General features: G+C 39.1%; 2 protein-coding genes across 2 annotated transcripts; both read right to left on the reverse strand.

Moving 5' to 3' along the window:
• Positions 1-882: 882 nt before the first annotated feature.
• Positions 883-12455, reverse strand: LOC128354113 (vascular endothelial growth factor C-like). Its single transcript, XM_053314374.1, has 8 exons — positions 12354-12455; positions 8081-8327; positions 7225-7415; positions 6615-6745; positions 6403-6506; positions 4688-4822; positions 4098-4299; positions 883-994 (listed from the first exon to the last, which is right to left on the reverse strand). Exons 1-8 carry the CDS (start codon positions 12453-12455, stop codon positions 883-885), a joined length of 1224 nt encoding a protein of 407 aa, XP_053170349.1.
• A 3278-nt stretch (positions 12456-15733) lies between these two features.
• On the reverse strand, positions 15734-21055 carry LOC128354114 (stomatin-like protein 2, mitochondrial). Its single transcript, XM_053314375.1, has 10 exons — positions 20938-21055; positions 19620-19772; positions 19409-19508; positions 19222-19280; positions 18870-18971; positions 18641-18775; positions 18153-18297; positions 17774-17853; positions 17542-17670; positions 15734-16519 (listed from the first exon to the last, which is right to left on the reverse strand). The coding sequence occupies exons 1-10, from the start codon at positions 20977-20979 to the stop codon at positions 16406-16408; spliced, it is 1059 nt and encodes a 352-aa protein (XP_053170350.1). The 5' UTR covers positions 20980-21055; the 3' UTR covers positions 15734-16405.
• Between the last annotated feature and the right edge of the window lie 1020 nt (positions 21056-22075).

Here is a 22075-nt window from a genome sequence, read left to right on the forward strand (position 1 = left end):
GTTTTATCATCAGCCTAAATGTAAAAGTTGAGCTGCAATAGAGCAACATAAACTGCCAATTTGCTTAAATGTGTTTGGAGTTGTTCTCTTCTCTCTCTTTATTTCCACCTCTACTAAAACTGTGAGTATAAGGCCCCAGCAACGTGCAGTGACATCACATTACATGATCCCTGCGCATTCATTCCTTCAACCTTTTAAATATCTCATCCCTCAAGGCCGTGAAGTTGCCTAAAGCTTATTTAATCTAACAAAAAAAAAGAAGCACAGAGTATGGTCTGTTATTATCTCATTCCACTTTCACACAGTCATGAGTGGTGCCTTTGCAGCAGCAGCAGCGGGGTGGTTGAATATCTTGCTCAAACACGTCGCAGCGGGGATCAACACTGGCTTCGAGTCTTATTGGTCCGTCCTGCCCTGCTTGTCACACTGCTGCCAGGTGTGATTGGTTTGCTTTCAGTCAGGATCATGTTATTAACGTTGGGAAGAGGGCCAACACATGGGCACTGTCAGACAGAGTCCCACAGAGTCAAATTTCTCTCCTCATTTCCTCTTCTTTTCACTGGTTTTATTGCATATGGGTGGCTTTTTTGGCCTTTTGGTTTCACTGGAAAGCTCCCACATCCGCCTACGGGACAACTAGCTTTTTTGGAAGAGCGTCAGAGCACCGATCGTACTATTAAAACTCCTCCAAGCTCCATTTGTAGTCTGTTGTAATCCAATACATTTTCATTTGTTGTTCCATCTTCCCGCCCTTCCAGTCAAGAGGCACTTCATCTTCTCGCCCCAAAAAGTTTCTGGCCTCAGGTTAAAGGGCAATAAATGGCAGCGCCTGCAGTCTGCTGACTTCCAGCTCTGCTCCTCTTCTCGCCTCCCTGTGATTAGTTAATTCCACTCAGGCCTCATGTAGTTGGGGATGCATTGGCAGACCTGGTGGCTGTAGTAAAACCCAGCCTGGCACACACGTCTGGGCTTCCTGCATGGCAACCTGTAACAACTAGAGACAGGAAGAACAAGAAAGAGATTGGGAGATGGGAAGGAAAGCCAGAGAAAACAAGGTCAGGAGGAAAATGGAAAGATGAAGGGGATTGTAAAGGAGAGAGAGTTTAGAGAAGGAAATAGAGCAAAAAAGTGGGGCGAGAGGACAAGAAAGGATAGAGATGATTGAGAGAAGGTTGGATGGAAAGAAAGGGGGAGGTTGAGAAAGGGGGGAGAAATAAAAAGAGCACACAGGGGAGATTATATTCTCTTGGCATGAATACTATTGATTATTCAGATCTTCACATCCCTTTTGGATAAACCCTGGTCCAAGTTTTATTTGTGCGTGCATCAAAAGATTCTCTGAGGGAACGGGAGGGAGTATTTCTCGGGAGAGGGGCTGAATACGGCCAATTGTGGGAACTCTCCTCTTCAAAATCACAGTAGGTGTATGGTCTTCTCACCACCTCCTGTGACCAGATGTTGAATCAAACTTTTAGAAAAAAATAGTCAAAATAATGAAAAGAATGATGGTCAAAGAAGAAGTTGAAGAGTTGGTCTCTTGTACTTGGAGTTGGTGAGCTAAATCCATACTGAATTTATGTGTAAAATCCATCTTCATTTTCAGACCAGATCATTTAGAAAATCAGGTTGCACATTTAAAACTTGGCAATCGAAGAAATGTCTTAGCTAGTAAAGACTTGAAAAATTGAACAAAAGAAAAAAAACAAATAGGTCTTTAAAACAATCACTCAACATTCTGGGAAATATGCTCCTTCAGTCTCTTGCCAAGGGTTAAATGAGAAGATTGTTACCACTCATATGTCAGTATGGTAAAGCCAAAAGCTAATGTTAGCTTAGAATAAATGAACACAGTAACCAGCCAGCTACAGTGAAAAAGAAATTAATGAATTGAATGCAAGAATTCGGGACGTCATCGCAAGAAATAGTCCCAGACATCTCACTAGCTCTTGGCAAGAAAGCAAATAAGTATAACTCCCAAAATATCAAACTAGTCTTTTACATGTTTGTTAGGTAACATCTGTGTTTATAGCTAAGCGCTAACATGGAGAAATATGTGCTTTTCAGGGTTAGCATTTATCCAGTTTACAATGAGATTACACTGAAATTATGCTAACCCAACATGAGCTGATGTTAGCATAACATAACTTAATGTGAGGTATGTTGCATTACTTTTCTTAAATGTAAATTACCGGTTTATACTTTTTTAACAGTATTTTAATCATGGGTGAGGTCAAACGTGTCGACGCTTGCTTCAATGTGGTGCAACTGTTAGTACACCTGGTAATTAGCCTAGTGGGTGTAAACATGTAGAAAGTAATCACTAAGTTGAGTTTGTGTTGTGCAAACTGTTTTAATTCTCAATTTAGTCCAAGTTTGTCTATTGAGATCAAAAAGGCAAATTGATTCAAAGTGGAAGCTTGGGAGTCAAGGAACTCTGGCTCATCCTGAGTCTCAGTTTGAGTAAAGGCCTTTTTTCTTTTTCTTTTTTTTTAAATTTCAGCCCATGTAAGCTGCAAATGTTTGAGCATCTCCAGCACGAAAGGTCACTTATATGTACATTTGTGAACTTTCCCACATGTGTAAAGTCACCATGGTGGTATTGCAATACAAATACTCGCTGCTCATGTCAAAGCTCATGTCTGCTTATGTGTTTTTCTTTTGTACTTGTCACTCCATCTGTCTCTGTGCCTGCCCGCCTGCCTGATCGCTGCTCTGCTTGCTGTCATCAAGTTCACTCCATCTCTCTGTCTGTCTCTGCAGGCCTCTTGGGTCAGAGGCCTCTTGCATGCCGGCTGTGGGAACCACAACACGCATGCATTACACGCACACGCAGCTGAGAACACGGTCGAATGTTAAGGACACCGTATGTCCATAAAAGGCAATAAGGAAACATGTGATAGGAAGAAAAGGGAGGAGGACAGTTGTTTCTTTTTGAGTGTGGAATGTATGATATATCCATTGAGATTTTTTTTGGAAATGCAGATGTGCATCGCAAATGTAATTTTGACTCAACATGACTCACATCTTCTTATAAAAACATTTTTTGCTGACTTTCTATTCCTCAAAAACAGCTGATATAAATAAATAGTGATATCATATATTTGTTTACTCATTGAAATTACTCTAAACCAGGAATTGTCTTTTCCTTAGCAACACTTTCTACACAAAAACACTGAGTTCGGGCTTTAAAAAGTGAACTTGGTTAACCAAGTCAAACATGAGTGACACACTGATACTATGATACTATGTTAGCAAGGCAACAAACACACAAAAACAAAACACACAAAAAATGTCAAGTATACAATTCCCACTAAAACTTCCCAGAAATTGACCACGTCCATGCAATTCTGTCACAATGGCCAAGTTATACAAATTGAAACACAGTGTGCTGATCATAGTTATTCCAGTCCCTTGAGCTCAGGACATCCTTTTGGCCCCAGGCCCCATGTTACATCACACACTTGGCCAAAATGACCACTAAATTAATTTATGCTCTCGTAAAACTCCTTATAAGGAGTGTGAGTATGTCCTGGGTTTTCAACATGCAGGTAAGTCCAGTTTTGCAATGCAATGACGCTATTCAAATCTGTGGTTGCAGTGGTTTTGTGTTTATGCAATTGTGGAAACAGGAAAAAAGGAACCAATAACAATGAATTGCTTGGAAACCAGACTGCATACTCTTGCTGAATGTCTACACACACAGTTATCAGGCAGCTTAGGTTTCATGTAGAACTTTAAAAAATGTGGTGGCCTAATTTAAATAATTAAGGTATAATTGGGTAAAGGATGGATGCTGTTTCCTGCATAAAAGCAACAATAAGCATTTTTACAGCTAAAACAAAATGACTTTTTTTTGCCATTTTGCTTTTTTGTCTTAGGCAGGGATTTCCAAAAGCTAAGAGTCTCATTGGCTGAAGCCCAGAGTGTGGATACTTGAAATAATTTCATTCCCCAAAGGAGACATTCTCCCGTTGCTTGTCCCTCTCTCCACAGGGAGGTAAGAGTGCAGAGCTCACCAATTCAGACTCATCATGGGGTTTTGAAACCAGCACTAAATCACATCTTACTCATGTACCTTTTTTTCCCCTCCAGCTTACCTGCAGGTGTTGGGATTGAACCTCTTTCCCTGCCGCAGACAGGATTCCGGACTCTCTCTGCACTGACACAGGCAGGTGTCTGGATTGAGAGGTTGATTCCCGGGACACTCTACATCACACACACAGCCGCACAGCTCCTCGTCCCACCGCTGGCCTGCAGGGCACCCCTTCCCCTCTTCTTGACCTTCACACTGACATTCACCTGCAACAAGACACAAGTACAGAACTGACCACTTTGCTCCTTTTTTATGAATTAAACCCAATCAGATATTGCATTGTGCACTTCTGTCGGTTTTGCCGGGTTAAATATTTCACTGTCACGTTCTGACTTGTTAGACATTTTCATAACGCCCTGCTTCCCAAATAATTCCTTCTATCTGTGTTTATCCTTCCCGGCTTTATCTTGCTTCATTGGTTTCAGAATTACAGACTTCTTCTTAGGAATGTGGTGTATTTACAGTAAATGGCTCTCATGAAACTAAGGCCAGAGGTATTTTTGAACATTTTTCAGGCATGTAAAGACTCTTCCTTCATTTATTAACCAGATTTGATTTTGTTTTATAAGACGTCATATTGTAACCCCTCCTCACAGGTATCGTGGTCCAGTTTCCAGCCTGGATCACAGCTGTCCTTGGTGAGTCCGTTTCGACAGACGCATTCGCATGTGGACTCCTCCAAAACCCTGTTGGGCCCACAAAGAGCCAGCAGCCCTGAGTCCAGCGCCTCTGAAAGCCACAAAAAAAGGTGTTTAGTTTACATTTGAGGTTTTTATTTCTAATCCTCTAAAACCCTCCTTATGTTCAGTCTGTGCTTTAAAATGATGTGACAAGGCAAGTTTGTCAGAGTATTATTACACAAAATAAAAAAGTAGCTGGAAATGGTGGGCACTGTAATTCAACCCCTCTCTGCATGAATGGGCAAGTAAAATGCCACAATGACACTTTCATTTCTCATGTTACAGTTGAATCAACAATTCCTAGGTGGGAATTAGTTCCAAATAATTTCATCCGCCGCTCAGGCATCTTCATCACCTGGCTGCGGTGGTGGAGTTTTTGAAGAAAGTTATTTGAGTAGAATCTGGCTCACATCCCAAAACCAGATTACTTTGGTTTTAAAGTGGAGCCACAGGTATGAATGACATTGCGTCCTATAGCATTCATTTCTTTTTACAACCAAAAAGGCATTTCTCAACTTAACATTCCTAAAAATGATATGAAACCCCTTTATAAATGATCTCTCTGGCCTCTGATATTTGTTTGAAACATATTGGGTTATTATTTGTGCACTTTTTGTTGCAGGGATGCCTGAAAGTTTAAGGCTGTACTGCCAAACTCTACAGGAAGTGATTTTACTAGTTAGTTCCTCTCTGGCTGTGTTGTGCTAATCAGTGAAATCACCAGCTGCTGTGATTGTCATTTTATTTGAGGTCGTTGCTGTCCTCTATCTGACGTCCCATCTTAAATCTGCTACAGTATTATCACTGCTCTACAGAAGTACAGAAGTTACCCCAGGAGGTAAACCCCTCTTTTGGGACAATATACTACTTGATTCAAATTCTTGCTTAGTGTCCTGCTTTCAACCCTGTCCTCAGAATATAATGTTGCAGTTGTAGAGAGCATTTACTTTTGATTTCATGCTTCATTTCCATTTGCCAGGAGCTTTTTTAGCGTGTAACTTTCACAATTCTACTTTTCATGTGTTATAAGGACACCAAATAGAGGATAGATGTGTTGGTCTTTGGCTCGTGACTCCCCTGAAATGTCATCAGAGGTTATGCTCTTAAGCAAGCACTGCACTAATGTAATTAGATCAGTTTAAGCTGAACTTTAAGCATCTTTGAGTGTCTTTAAAAGAGCTGTGTAAATAAAATGTATCCTTATTATAATATTTAGTCTGAAAGTCCAAACCTGGGCTTGCAGATTGTAATTTAGCAGGAAGTGTGTGTTTCAAAGTAAGGGCTTGAAGTTTGAAGACATGGGCTTTTTCAAGGCCGAGAGTGTCTAATGAAAGATGTTAGTGACTTATGGGAAATGTGTTTGAACCACACTTAAGGCAAAAAGTCAGAATATTTCAAGGTGTGCTGCTTGAAGTTTGATTATTCTTTTAGTAATCTAATCTATTGACAGTTAAGGTCAGTACTTAAGTGCTGGAATTCACCTTTAATGTGAGTTTTGCACATTTCCATTCTCTTTTCTTTGTTTTTGTTTTTAATTTTGCAACACAAAAACTACACATTAGAGAAACATGAGAAAGAAAAAACAGTTTTTTGTGATATGCCCTGCTAATCAGACACACACAGTCTTACCTGTCTCTCTGTCAGAGTAATTAATGGCGTCTGTGGAGACACACAGGCAGTTCACTGGATCCCATAATAATCCTGGAGCACAGGGAACCTCGGGTGGGGAACAACTACACACACACACACACACACACACACACACAGATACACTTATTATAAACACATGGATACACAGACTGACTCAGAAATACTTCATAAACTCATCCGCTTTCTCTCACAGGTAATCTGCTGCAGCTCGTCTTATGATGGAGTGCAGCGGCCGCTTGGAGAGGCATTCGCAGGAAGTGTGGTTGACGAAGGTCACCATGACAACAGAGCGTTCCATCCTGGGTGGGGTCAGTTCCATCAGCTGGCAGGAGAAGAGACGAAGGTTAGGAGTGTGTCTGTATAGAAAAACACAGTACTTCTTGGCTGTATTTTTTTTCTTCCTTTATTTCTCTTTTGCTGCTTTCTTCACATTATTGTTGTTGTGACTAAGTGTTTCTGCCAGAAGCTGACGTAATTGTTGCCAGATTGTGCAACTGTGTGTGTGTGTGTGTGTGTGTGTGTGTGTGTGTATGTGTGTGTTGAATGGATTTGATGTCCAGTTAAAGCCAATGGGTGTCCCAATGCAGAAGGGTGGGTTGTAATACAGATCAGTTTGTTATGTAACTGGGTAGATTTTCTCTTTTCTGGGTCAGTTTGAGGTGCAAGCGCAGGAAAAATAACAACACAATCATGTAATCAAGCTGTTTTAAACGATTCCAGTGCCTGAAATGTGTCTTCTTGACATGGGAATAGACAGAGTAAATGCAAGAGGGAAGATGAGAATCCAGCTGGAGAACTTACTGTTTTGTTGACAAGCGTGTGACTCGTGTTGGTGCAGTAAAAAGCTTCACTGGTGCAGCATCCACCGCACCGATGCAGCGCCACGCAGCGAGGGAGGTAGAACTGACTGGTGGACTCTGGGTGCTCTTTTGAGACTTCAACACACACCTCTCTGGGCTGGCATGAGGTTCGTTGGATTTCTTCTAGGATGACTGAAAACATATGTGATTGCATAACTGGACCTTGAATTAAACAGCTTTGGGAGGTTTTGGTGTCATGGCAGGAAAACATTGGTTGTTCAAATAACATATATAGTCTTAGAATCCTAGATCCGAAACTTGACAACATTTATGCTCCCTGCAAGTCTAAAGCTAGAGCTTCAGCCTCTGCCAACCTCTACTTCTCAGATCTTTCGCACATGCCCGCAAACATCTGTTTTGTAGCCTTTGTTGCTATGGTTATTTCATAGGTTGTTCTCATTGTCCCCTTATACAATATAATTATAATAATTATAATAAGACAAAAAAACCCAAATAGCATTGGCTAGTATAGACTAATCGGGAGGTGGGCCTTAAAGAGACAGGAGCTAAAACGGCTTGTTATAGACAGAAGCTGAAGTAAGGAGCTGCATAAAGGATAGTATAAGATGAAAAGGGAGTTTTTTGTACTGTAAATCATGCAAATATATTCCAGTAGAGCTCCAGAATATAAGTATAAACTGGAGATGTGCATGATGTGTCCCCTTTAAAACTTTTAAATGCTATGAGCTTCAGTGATGCCTTGCGCAATATATCTGAGTCAAATATGCTATCTCAGATACCACAAGTCTGCTTTTCATTTTTTTTGAAAAACTGTGTTATTGGGAAATATAGTTTACCTCCCAGAGTCCCGTCAACTTTGAAAAGAGCCTCCTTCCTCGGGTGACCCCACAGATCGTCATCGTTGGAGTGGGCCGAAGGGCTCGCAGTTGAGGTGGAAAAAGAGGAGGAAGAGGAGGGGGCATGCCATGATTTCTTCCTCAGGCAGTGCTGAAGCAGATTGTATTCAGGGTATAGGAGCTGCAATAGCTGATCCACGCTTGTCACCGTCTCTAAACTGGGCTGATCATCTGACAACACTGGAGCCTGGAGGATAGGAGAGGAGAACGCTATGTGGCTTTAATAACACATGATTCTCTCAGTCATGATTTAATAACATGTAATTCTTTCAGTCATGATTTAATAATACATAACTCTCTCAGTTCTGATCATCTCTGAAGCCCTTCTTATGAAACAGCAGAACAAGGTTTGTATTCATGAGTAACCTTATCAAGAATGGTAGAAAATATGAAACTAGCACATGAGACACAAGTTTCAGGCTCATTATTCAAATATTTTATTTATTTAACTCTTTATAATTCTTATATTTATGTTAGAATTGAGATTTTTTTGGAGAAAAAACTATTAGATACTGTAGAATTTACAAGGTGAGCTTTGCTGGTTAGAGCTGGATAAAGAGTGAATACCTCAGCTACCAATGTGTTGTAACATGTTGCTGTTGGCTACTGTTAGTTATTATGATGTGTCCTCTCTTCACCTAAACACACACACACACACACACACATAGACACACACAATGTTGCGTTTGGGTACACAAGGAAGCTGCAGACACTATTTTCTTTAATCTTGCTTTTCTTGTTCTCCCTTGTTTGGTTTTTGTTGCGTCCTTTTATACCTCATTAAACTCCACCTTTTTTCTTTCTTTCTTTCTTTTGAAAATGTAACCTTAGGCAAAGTGATAAAATTTGAAAATTCCTGCCTTGTCTCTGCACTGCCCTTGAGCAAGACGCTGAAGCACCAGCTTGCCCTGCAATGTGAGACAGTTTCTATATAATAATTCCTTTTGGTTGCTTTATTGATCTTTTTTTTTTTTTTTTGGTTAAATATATCATGCTACCCTTCCTACATGTGCCTTCCATGACAAGACAACTTCCAGTCTCATAAGTGCCAGTGTCTGAGGAGTCCCTGAATGCAGCATTAAACCCACTTAATGAATCAAACAGACAATATATTCCACATTATTATCATTATTATGATTATTAAACAGCCATCACTTTATGTGGCGCAATGGATCAATAAAGGAAATGTCAGTTTACAAAATCACTCTATAAACCATATCTGCTGTGAGTCATCCCATAATGATTTTTCAAACATCATTATAGATGACTCCGCTATACAGCAGATCAGAGATAAAAGGTAACCGACTGGTTAATAGAGTCTGCATTATTATCTGTGGAGGACTCAATGTCTTTTGGGAGTCGGCGGTTTGAGTTTCACATATTAATCCTTCCCTCAGGGAGCAAGAACACTTGTTTAGTTTTCCAGGCTGAGACAGAGCAGACTGGCAGAGCTGGCATTACCCAAACAGAAACCAGATCTCTCTTATCAGTCTTTCCATTTATCTCTTACTCCCTCCTTTCTTCACGACATGCCCCCTCCCCCCCATGTCCTCTGTTTCTGGCCCCTGACACCAAATATGAAATTCTTATTTAAACAAGATTAAATGGAATGCAAACAAACTGGCGCATTAGATGCATTTTCATTTCTCTCCCTCTGTTTTTATCATCTATCGTCTTTTGGCCCGGGAGAAAGCCCTCAGGTGATGTAGTAGTATCTGGCAGCCATATTAGAGTTCCACAGCTGTTGAGTGACATTGGTTGTAAACAGCTGGTTGGAACTTCGAAATACACAGTCCATCTATATTAGCAAAACTGTAAAAATATGATACTTGATGTTTCTGAGTGGAATCGCAACATTTTGCAAGCGACTATCCAATCAATTTTCCCCCTTTTTTTGGCACAACCAATTTCCCTCTGCAGGCAGATGTGGCTGTAAATATTTTCAAGATAGCAATCTCAAGAAGAGAGAAACATTTCAAACAATAACTCATTTCTACCTTAAAAATTTGAAAATGTTGGCCCTATATTTATTTTCAAGCTGATGTTAACCAAGTTTTACCACATACTGGGGTGAAACTTCAACATAGCAACAACAAAATGCCTGTTGTGGGTTTATTAGCAGTTTTGTTTCAATAAACCTCTAGAAAACATTTTTTACTAGTGAAACTGAGACACAGCAGGACCACATGACCTCAAACTTTCTTGTTAGTCTGGGTCTAAGTGAGTCCAAGTGATTGTGTAGTGAGTCATTTACAACCTACTTTTGTTTGTGGTGTGTTTTGGTTAGCTCATTTCACAGTTCACAGTGCGACTTGTTCGGTTAGATTCAATCTAAGGTAATTGTGGTTTGTAAAGTAATTTAAAGTTTGATAGCTATTGTGATAATGCAGTTGAATTATTATAGTTTTAGCCACAATAATCATAGCATGACAAATTGATACTGACACATACCTAATCACTACAGTATTGATGGATACATGAAAGTCACTAGAGGATGGATTCTTCTCTCTTTCTTTAAACGTCTTCCCAGGTTTCCTTTCTCTCTCTCTCTTTGTGTTCTTAGTGATCACATGACATGAGGTCATCGCTGTGGGACTATGAGGTCATGATGGACAAATGACCGGCCATCCAGTGCAGTGCTGTGGGGTGTGTACTGCTGGCACAAGACACACACACACTCAGCATACACCCATTTGTCACAAAATCTCTCATCTTAAGCCTGAAACTACAGTGCTTTACACTGCTGCGCTCTACTATCTACACTTGAGACCAAAATATGTGACTGAAAGCCATTCACTCATTCATTCATTCATCCATTCATCCATTCATTCATTCATTTATTCATTCAACTCCAAGAGCATTGTGTTACTTCAAATCGCATGCAGTGCATTTTCGCACTTTGTTTAATGAGAAAAGAAACAGAATTCCAGGCGGTAAACCAACGCCACTATTTAAACATGAGTGAAATGATGGAACAAGCACTATGAGTCACTGCTATCCAACAAGGTTTTGACAAGTAAGAAGCTTTTAAGTCAACCGCAAAGACTTCCACAGTGACATGCGTGGGTCAGATTTCAACAGAGCTTGAATACCAAATGTTTTACTGGCTGCCGCGAGCAGCATTTACAGTACTGATGCCAAGGCAAATGATGTCTTTTAAACGTAAATTGACTCATAGCTTTGATTCAAATGACTTCACAGGAACAAAAACATTGTTTCCGGAAAGATGATTACGTAAACTACCTAAACTTTATGAGAGGAAAATTGAATTAAATGGTGATTCTGTGAGAAGTGATGAAATGACACTCATACATTTACATCTGAAACCTGTGTAGCATGTCTCTCTCTCTCTCTCTCTCTCTCTCTCTCTCTCTCTCTCTCTCTCTCTCTCTCTCTCTCTCTCTCTCTCTCTCTCTCTCTCTCTCTCTCTCAGTGACCTTAGTTCATGTTTCTGTTTCTACCTGAAGTGTTGAACCTGACTGAAGGGATTGAACATGTTAGATATATTTATTTATCTGTTATTTAGCCAAAACATAAATTTAAAGGGAGACATGTTTTCTTGTGATTTTTTTAAACATGGTCTCTGTTGCTAAGGCTGTTACTAAGGTAGTTCTTTTGATTGTTCACATTGTCCACTTGCATATTTCTGGTCAGATTTGGGCTTAAACATTTGGGGGCTAACAAATGAGAACAGAGTGGGCTCATCAGGAGCGGGGGCCTTAAAGAGACAGGAAGTAAAACAGCCTGGTTCACACAGAGGCTGAACTGAGGGGCTGCATAAAGAGCTACCACATGATAAATAATGAGTTTTATGAACTGTAAATCATGCAAAGATATTCCAATAGAGCCCCAGAATAAAAATAAGGACCTGGAAATGTGCATGATGTGTCCCCTTTAAAAACTTCTTTTATGGGGATACTGTAGAGTTTTGCACTTTTCTTAAGACTCTCAAGAGACAAGTCAAGTTAAAAAAAAAGCTAGAACCTATACTTCCCACTAGATAGCACCTTCATTAAAACCTGATAATATCATGTTTTCTTTATTTTCTTTTTCAATTTGACAAATGATTCAGTGAGCCCTTGTGGCTTGTGTGGACTCTATACATCTGGAGTTAGGGTTAGATTGTAGACACTAATTGGTAAGCCATAGATGAAGAAGTGAAACTAAAGTACAGACACATATTACCTCATGAAATAGATATTTAATAGCTCACCTCGGTGCCCATGTCTCCAGTTTGATAATAGTCTGTGTAGTCTTGTCCTGAGCACAAATTGCTGATATTAACAATCCATAGGAGCAAAGCTGGTATCCACATAGTGAGGAGATGGAGATGGAGATGGAAAGGAGAGGAGAGGAGGAGAGATGTCAGAGCAGAGGAGGAGGGAGATAGAGAATTTAAAGCTGGGTGTTAAGTGAAAGAGAGGAAAGAGGAAAGGAAGGTGGAGGAGCCTGAGGTGAAGAGGAGGAAAAGGAGGGTATCACAGACTCGGCAGGTATCTTCGTTCCTCTCTTCATTCTATCCGGGGACGAAGTTGCTCTTCCGGCGTAGGTTGTTTGAATTTGGGAAACCAGCTGAATAAAACATGATGAGGGAATCGTGTCAAACGCAGCCGCCTTCTCTTTTTTTTTTTTTTTCCTTCTACCTCAGAGGAAGTTAGTCCTCTCCTCTCGCTGCTCTTCCATTCTGGCTGTTGTTTAATTGATGTCAGGTGTCTTCAAGATAGTTCAAAAAGAAGTGAAAAGTTCTTCTTTATTTGACCTTCAACTGGAATTATACCTCAGTCTCTTTCTTTTATTTGCTGATTTTCCCATTTATCTCCCTTTTTTTTCTTCTTTCCAGCCTTGGTCGTCCCCGTCGCCCTTCACACTTGTGCACCTCCTTGCTTTTCTTTATCTTTATTTTCCCCTCTCCTCACACAACAGCTGTGCTCTTCCCTCCCTCTGTCTCTTTCTCTCTCTCTCTCTCTCTCTCTCTCTCAGATTATCTCTGCCTCTTTATCTGTCTCCTGTTTCTTCCTCTCAAACCTTCAGGGGGGAAACACTCTCTTTGTCTCCCTTTTTTTTTGCCACTTTCTAAATCTGTCACAACTCTTCTGTCAGACTGTCTGATCCTTAGAGAGGCATCAAAGAGAGGGAGAGAGAAAAAAAAGAGGATAAGCTTATTCCAAATCCTGTTGAAAGAAAAAAAAAGAAGCCCAGCTTTTGGTGTTAAGTTCTTATCCAAACAGAGTGAAAAAGACAAGCGTGGTAGTTGGAGGATTGCGTCCTGCGTGTAGACGTCCTGGTGGAGTGAATGAGAAAAAATACCAGAATGGAAGGATTGTATGTTGTGGGCGGAGTGGAGGATCTGAGACAGATGATTCGTGCGTGCTATAGCTGATTATACTGGCACACTTTTTCTTTTTTTTCTTTCTTCCTTTTTTCTTTTTCTCTAAAAATTGCAGGCTTTACAGTGTCTGCAGTAGCAGGCAGCGCCTTGGCACTAACACACTTTTTCTTTAAACATCCCATCATCATCTTTTTATGGGATTTATATTTACTTGGGTACTTATATATTGCTTATTTTGCTCACTTCTTTTGGACTTTATAACTTTTAAGAAAGATAAAAATGATGTATCACTCTTCTCTTTCTCACATATTCATTATCTTTGTCTCATTAAACTTGTGTGAGAAAACGTGTGTGGTGACGAATGTGTGACTTACCTAACTGCAGCTCTAAGTGCCTTTTTATGAGCTGCTAATACCTTTGCTGTATGTCTCTCTCTCTCGTTCTCTCTCTGCTATATCTGCTTTATGTCAGCCGACCCTCCCCCCACCCCCACCCCCCACACACACCCACCACCCCGAATATCTACTTGATAAGCACTGTACAGTCAAGACTAATCTGACACTAGTCTAGTCTCACACCTGCAGCTCCAAACACCTTTATCTCCCTTTTTTCTCTCATGCTTCATTGTCTCTCATTTTTTCACCCTTGTTTCCTTCTTCTTTGACCTTCCAAGGTCCTAAAAAGACAAACCATTTACATACCTCCTTAACCATACTGCCCCAAGGCTGTGGGCATGTGTGTCTGTGTGTCATGTCGGAGAAAGAGGGGGGTAAGGAGAGGTGAGCTTACATCTTTGTCTGAATTATGATATCTCTTTTTTTTTCCCCTCCCAAGGCGAAGCAATTATAGACAACTGCAACATAAATTATGGGAAGAAGAACAGACAGACTGAAGAAGGAGAAGAAGAAGAAGAAGAAGGATAAGAGGAGACACAGGTTAGTTAAACAGAAGGCGACCAACGAGGGAGGGTGAAAGAGGTGTGTCTGGGAAACGCTCGAATGAGAAAACATCCGATTTTTGGGCCAGTCACTGCCAGCCTTTTTTGAAGGATTAAAGACGCACACCCCCGCACACTCACATGCACACACACGGTGGCAAGTGTCTGCTTGCAGTACACTTTATGTGTTGAAATCTGTGCAACCAAATTCCACATTCCAGTCATTGCTTTGCTTTCTCCGCTTCATCATGTGAGCTCCGAGCATAGACTGGAGATGATAGAAAGGGTTTATCAGTGTGTCATGTGATGTTCAGTTTAATTCTTTGGCAACAGGCTCACTGGTGTTTTTGAGGGGTCATTTTTTTTTAATGTTTAAACAAAGATGTGACAATAACCAGTTCACCTGCTGCTTGAAAATGAACTTGTGAAATGAATATGCATGAGATGGCATTTACTTGGATGTCTAAGAGGAAAGGATTAGCTGTTTCCTGGGGGGGTAAAACAGTTAATGAAACAGTTATTAACTATGATCCTCTTTAAAAGCTGACAACAAGACAAAGGTAGTGAGGTTAAGTTATAAATTAGATAATGTAAGTCAAATTTGATTAAATACAGGTGCATAACTCTATCTAAAACGTTGGTTTTATGGCAGCCTTCAAATGCCTTTAGGACAATGCATCAGGTATGTGGTTGTGAAATTTAAAAGTACACATAACGTAGCATGGCCTTGATTAAAATGAAAATAAAAATCTTAAGAATCCAAAGCTTTTTCTGTTTTACTTCATAGTAATCACTGTTTCGTTTGTGAAATAACGGCCATGCCTGCGTGTGACAGGTGAACTTTGTGAACCTGCTCAAACAGAAACAAACCTGACTGAGGCTAAGCAGGTCTGATACAGTTGTTAATATTTGACGTCAAGTGTTGAGCCGCCGTTAACATGTGAAGATTCATATCAGAGTTTCAACGTCAGAGTAAAGCTAAATTGCTAAGCTTGGAATGTCTTAAGACAGGGAAACCGCACAGTTGTAGTAATTAAAATAAGAGCATTAAGGTTAGTGGTGCATTCATGACAACTTGGAAGTTTGAAAGTGTGCTTGTGAGGAGGAGAAGTCTTTGTACTTGTAGTCTTTGAGAGCTTCTGTGTTAGCTTCAGGTTCCATGTAGTATGAATGTACAGTACAAGTCAAGTTTGGACACCATCCCATTTACTTTAATAAGAAAGTGTGTCCAGATGTTTAATTGATTTCTTCAGTGGAGAAACCATACTGTTGTAATCTAAACATTATTTTTCACTGCTCTCATAAATAAGACAGACAAAGCTTGACATTTATAAACTTTAATTTTGCTTTATTTTTCTTAGTGGCTATAGAGGTGACCCCCAACATCCAACACCAAGATACATTTGTAAGCTACATCTTCCCAAAACTGCAGCTTCTCATGAGGCAGTTTTATTACCCAAGTGCTTTTAAGTTTACATCTTCCTCAACAATAAGATTAAATGAATGCCCATGTAAAAAAAAAATAAAGAAAACAACCATTTGTGAAATTATATTACATCCAACCATGAATAGCTAGACTGACATTTGACTCAAAACACTTACTGTAATCAATGTCAAAGCCACCAAAGGTCCACTGAAGAACTTTTAAGGCTTATTAAGAAGCTATAGATACTAGCAGAGCAAAGAGTCCCTTATCACAGATACAATTTGCGGTATTCACAGTTGATTTAGTTGAAATCCAACACCTGACAGACATGAGTAATATAATTTAGTGTTCAGTTTTTCTCCTTTCTCCCCCAGCACATCCTTGCTCAGCTTATCCGTTTATCAAGTGGCGTTCCTCTGCCTCGACATCTGTGCCCTGCAGTAGATAGAGCGCCCTGTGCACCAGACGCTTACAGAACTCACACAGCAATGTCATTGTACTCCATAATTATGGAAAACTGCTTCCTCTATTTTCAGTGTATGCTGCAGTTTAGAGCTGTAATGACATCCTCTGCTATTGAGCTGATGTTGACTGGACCGGAGGCTCTTCCCCAGGTTCCTCCATCTTGGTCTTTATATGCTCAATTTGTGGCACTGGTTTGGCCAATGTGTTGTAAATGGTCATGGCCTGAGGGTAGAAGAAAAAGGGCGGAAATTATTTAATATAGCATATTGGTAAAATAGTGATAATTTACAATGTGGAGTTCTCATATCAGAAAATAGAAGAAAATAGAAGAGTTGAAGAACAGCTTGACGCAAAGTATAATAGTGATTCCTCTGCTAAGGTGTTTTTATTTCTATTTCGGGTCATTCATGAACACTGGGACAACTTAACAAAGAAAAAAGGTAACCTATCTTTAAATCATATTTGTCTAAAGTCAGCGTAACATGTGATTCTATAAATTTCTATTGATTTAAATGAACTGAATCTACTCTTAACAGACTTACAGAGTATTACAAAGAAAATCCATAATGAGTCAGAAATAACTCATTTAACATTTAATTGTGCTTTTTTATTTGTTTTCTTAATACTGAAATAGTTTCTAAATGTTCCCAGACATCTAAATTTCTTGGAAAATGCCACATTTTTTAGACATTCCTGTGGCTTCCCTTTTCTTGCTTAGTGATGACTGATAATAACCTTTTTTGAAAGCTTTAACCACAGTTTTGGATTTTTTTTTTACCAATAAGATGACTGGTAACATTGTCATCCACAACTGTAACAGGAGTCTTGATTTACAACGTTAATTCTATATCAAGAAATTATGATAATAAAGGGTATTAAAAGCACCAGATACAACATTAATAACTTTCAACACACACAGAACCACAAATTTAGAAGACAATATTTGGCCATGACACACCAAACTGTGACTCAAATCTCAATGTATTATTATGTGTTATTATTTCCCTTAATGCATATGAGAAATGTGCTATTAAGCTGACAGTCAGTGGCCTTGATGGTTTTATTGGAAATCTGTAGTTCAGTGGCAAAAACCTGTGTTCAAAGTTAAAAAGATGCTATTAAATAACAGTTTTTCTATTTACCCCCTTGGTGTTGATTTTACATTTTAATAACCATTATTAAAAGCTTCAATATTGAGAAGAAAGAGTAACAGCCCTGATGGCAAAACTCAGACGACTTCATACCTGTGTGACCATTCCGCTGATGTCACCGGAGTTGGAGGGCAGGAGGATAGTGTTGGACTCTTTGGCGAGGTTGGAGAAAGCAGAGACGTACTGTTCGGCAACACTCAAAGAGGCTGCAGCACCCCCATTCTGTCGAGATTACAACCAAACTTCTGGTTACTACACTATAATATTTCCAAATAACACAAAATGATTCTGTGATTAAGATGAAGCCATAAAATCTACTTCATACCTGTTCGGTCAGAGCCTGTGACAGCACACATATGGCTTTGGCTTTGGCTTCTGCTTTGGCCAAAATAGCTTGGGCCTCACCTAGAGAGAGGGCAGGAAAGAATCACTACACCATTTAAATAAAGATGTCACTTTCAAGTTGTTTTAGTATGTTGGTTAAACTGATGCAATGTTTGGTTTATTTCATGTCTGAGCCTTGAAATCCTTGTGTAATGTAACACAGTAAAGCAGGCAGGCAATTAAATGCTTTGTGGATTTAGTGCAATGACGGCCTACGCACCAAGTTAACAAAACCTTTAATTACATACATAATCATACGATTCATGCGTGTAACTGAGTCAACAGAAAAAGGAGGAAAAATCTTTTCAAAATGCACCAACCAGCTGCTTTGTTTATCTTCTCTGCTTTCTCGCCCTCCGAAGCAAGGATCTGCGCTTGTTTGTAACCCTCTGCGATGTTGATGGCCGATTCGCGTGTCCCCTCAGACTCCAGCACTGTTGCTCTCTTCTTACGCTCGGCCTCCACCTCCACAGGAAACAAAAACAGATTAGACATATTTCACCTTCAGGAGAACAAAACAATCCTAAAAAATCACCCAGTTGTTGGTGGCTACAATTGTCATTATCTTCAGGAGCGCTCTAGTGTATAAACTATATTTCATAGCCTTGTACAAGTGCTTCAAAGATATATCATTCTACTTAGCTTTCTTGAAAATTAGATGGTAGTGTAAACAATATTATTAGTAGTGCTTTTTCAGGGTTTCTAGGGATGAAATAGAAGTTTACACCCCAGAAAAAGTAGGGTTGTTCTGTCTCCTGAAATAGTTAATGACATTTAAGTGACCATTACAGTCACATGTGTGTCTTACCTGCATCTGCATCGACTCTTTAACCCGAGGTGGAACCTGTATGTCTTTGATTTCGTAGCGCAGGCAGCGGATGCCCCACTCATCTGACGCCTGATTGATGGAGTGGACGATGTTGGAATTAAGAGACTCCCTTTCCTGTAAAAAAAACACAAGAGAGGCAGCAGCTTTAAGGTAATTCCTCGCCTGCAAAGAAATGTACCACACAGTATGCAGTCCGGCCGCTCCTTACCCTGAACACTTTATCCAGCGTCAGTTTGCCCAGTTCTGAACGCATTGTGGTTTGTGCGAGCTGAGTCACAGCATACTCAGGATCCTCCACACCGTAACTAGCCTGGAATAACAAAACTCATCAGTCTCCATGAAGAGCATGAAAAAAAAACATTATCTGGCGCCACCTGCTGGCTAAAACACAGAACAATTATATGCAATTTTCTGTTTTTCTTAACAGTCCTGCAATTGATTTTAATTAATATTTTATGTCAAATAGCATTAATTTGCAGAACAAACAGGTCTCTTATCTTTTACAACAGACTAGGAGTTGATGCACAATACTCTCAGCATTCATATTTCCTTCAGCAAACCTTAAAAGGATCCAGTATTCTTAAATAAAGGACTCCATCAATTTGCAGCGTTACGTTATCTGTGTAAAGACGAAGCAAACATAATTAGATCCAGCCATGAATTAAAACAACAACAAACATATATGTTTAATATGTTATTAATTTGTCTTGACGTTTTCTTAAAAGGAAACAGAAGAAGAAAACTAACCTAGTGATACAGCTGACTGTTCAGGAACGTCGATTACAATCTCTTTAAGGCTCTGCACATAACGAATTCTGTCAAGTACGGGAATGAGGAGGTTCAGTCCCTAGAGGAACAAATAAACAAAAAACAATGATGTGAAGGAGGGTGCTGCTTTTTTCTTTCTTTCTTCAGATAAACAAATATGTGGTCACAGAGAGCGAGAAAGCAGTTTTACCGGCTCTAAGATCCGGTGAAAGCGACCCATCCTCTCGATCACCCAGGCTTCCTGCTGCGGCACAAACAGGACCACAGTGTTCATGGGTAAACGGGAGGCCCATCGTTGCTGGGTGGGAGTCCCCCACAGCCTGGGCACAGTCCTGAAGGAGTTCTGCCAACACAGGGAATAAAACATTACTGGTAAGTGTTTGTTACAAATCAGTAGATCTGTCCCAAAATGCAGACTTCCAATTACAATATCAAACTCAGGTATATTATCACTCAACAAGTGTATGTATACACACACACACATATATTGTTTTTTTTGTAACTAGGATTGTTTTTATTGCTTTGGTACTTTATTCTTTTATATTGCAACTCTTCTAGTTTTACTGCCCACTTGTTGCTGCAATAATATAAATTTCCCCATCGTGAGACTAATAAAGGAATCTTATCTTTTGATAAGAGCCAACAGTGTCCAAGTGATTGTTAAAACTGAAAATCCATAGATGATTTTTTTAAATGCACAACTTTATCCAACAAATAAGTAATCCATAAAGTAACAAAACAAGTAGCCAACAATTTAGCTTTTCTATCAGTCACTACTGCACTTCTTTTAATAGTTGTATTTTTACTTGATTTTACATATTGTTTTTGACTCCTTTTACTATATACTATTTTTATATTTTATATTCCATCTTATATTCCATTAATAGGCTATATTTATTCATTTCCTTTTCTTTAAAACATTGTTTTATGCTCCTTTTATGTGAAGCACTTGGTATATGTAATTGTAATTGTATGAAAGTTGCTTTACAAATAGTTATTATTAGTATTATTATTATTAAACAACTAAAACTGTATGTACATATTTTAAAACTTAAATTAATTAAATGACAAAAAATATTCAAAGTAATGCAGCTCTTAGATCTTAGTGCTAAAGCTATGTATTACAATGACTTACTGACAGGTTAGTAATGCACAAAAATAAAAAGGTTTCCATATAACATTATTATTTATATTTAGGACACGTCCCATCATGACAGACTATTAATTACATGTGTCAGTGTTGAGTAGCAGCTGGTTGCTATGGGCTACAAAGCTTTCATTTTCACCAGTGTGACAGGACAGTCTCATGGTAAGGTTTCTTGGTTATTTGAAGGAGAAATAAGTAACTTTACAGACATTAATGCACACGTTGAAAGTTTAAATGACGGGTGCTGCTGGTTAAAATAGCAAACAGGAAGGTGTAACTTTACATTAAAGTTAGCTATCAGCGAGGTGAGTTAGCTGTTATGACTGAAGGATAGTTAGTGGGTAATAAACAGGGTTTTTACCTTTAAAACGACGCCGCCACCCCTATACAATGCCCCCAACATGTTGAGGTATGTGTTTAATTTCTACAAAAGGTGCCACAACAACCTCTGAACCTAGTTTTCATTTTTATCAGGTTTTTTTCAACGCCGCCATTCATCACATGTTGTAGCGCCACCTCCTGCTGTGGAGGACGACACTGCAAGCTGAGTGCCTCTGACCAAAACTGTGTCTGAAAAGTGGAGATATTTCTATTCTTCTACACCGCTCACCTTAAATTAATAAGTTATATTTTAAGTGTTTAATCTATCCATTTATTCATCCATTAATTTACTTAGTTATATTGGGAATGATTGTTCGGCTTCATATTGCCAGGAAGACAAAAAGTATGTAAAAATCATGTTATGAATTTCAACCCTTGTTTTTCATGCTTTGACACTATTATGTGTTGTGTAAATGGTTTATAGTGAAAGTGAAGTGAACCTAATTGACATTTTTCTCCTATGGTATCATAAAAGTCAAGGATAGGCTATGGTTTTGTTACATTTGAATGCAGTCCACATAATGTGGTTATTACATTTAAGGGGCTTTATCCAACAGTCATATAAAATAAAACTGTGGCATGGTTTACTCAGTACATCAATGCTTTTAAATGCAAATACAATTTAAAAAAAATAAATAAATGAATAAATGAATAAAATACTTTAATCTTGGCTGACACATGCATTTGCACAGATTTATACACAGGAAGATTGCATTTATTCACCAAATTCCTCCTCCAACAAATATTTATTTTTAGATTTATACTCATTTATACCCAAAGAGCTGCTTTAAAAATGTTGTTTGCTGTGGTTGCATTGTAATCATGGGGAGCATGTGTCTTATTACTTTCCACCTCATATATCTCAATTTCAAATGACTGACAGTTTAGTAACCCTTTTCCAAACATTGTGATTTGCAGGCTTTCTTCACATAGATAACTGAGTGAAACCACCTCATGGGTAAGTCTCAATTCAGAATAAATGTTGTGTTATAGTGAGTGTTAATGAATATTTATAGTGCATGCTTATTTGATTTGACAGTTTCATTTTTTTTTTGTGCATGGCAATAATCTAAATGTGAAACCTTTGCAGCGTGAAAGAACATTCAATACTTTGTTTG

The sequence above is a fragment of the Scomber japonicus genome, chromosome 24 (genome assembly GCF_027409825.1).
Source record: "Scomber japonicus isolate fScoJap1 chromosome 24, fScoJap1.pri, whole genome shotgun sequence".
Classification (NCBI taxonomy): Eukaryota; Metazoa; Chordata; class Actinopteri; order Scombriformes; family Scombridae; genus Scomber; species Scomber japonicus.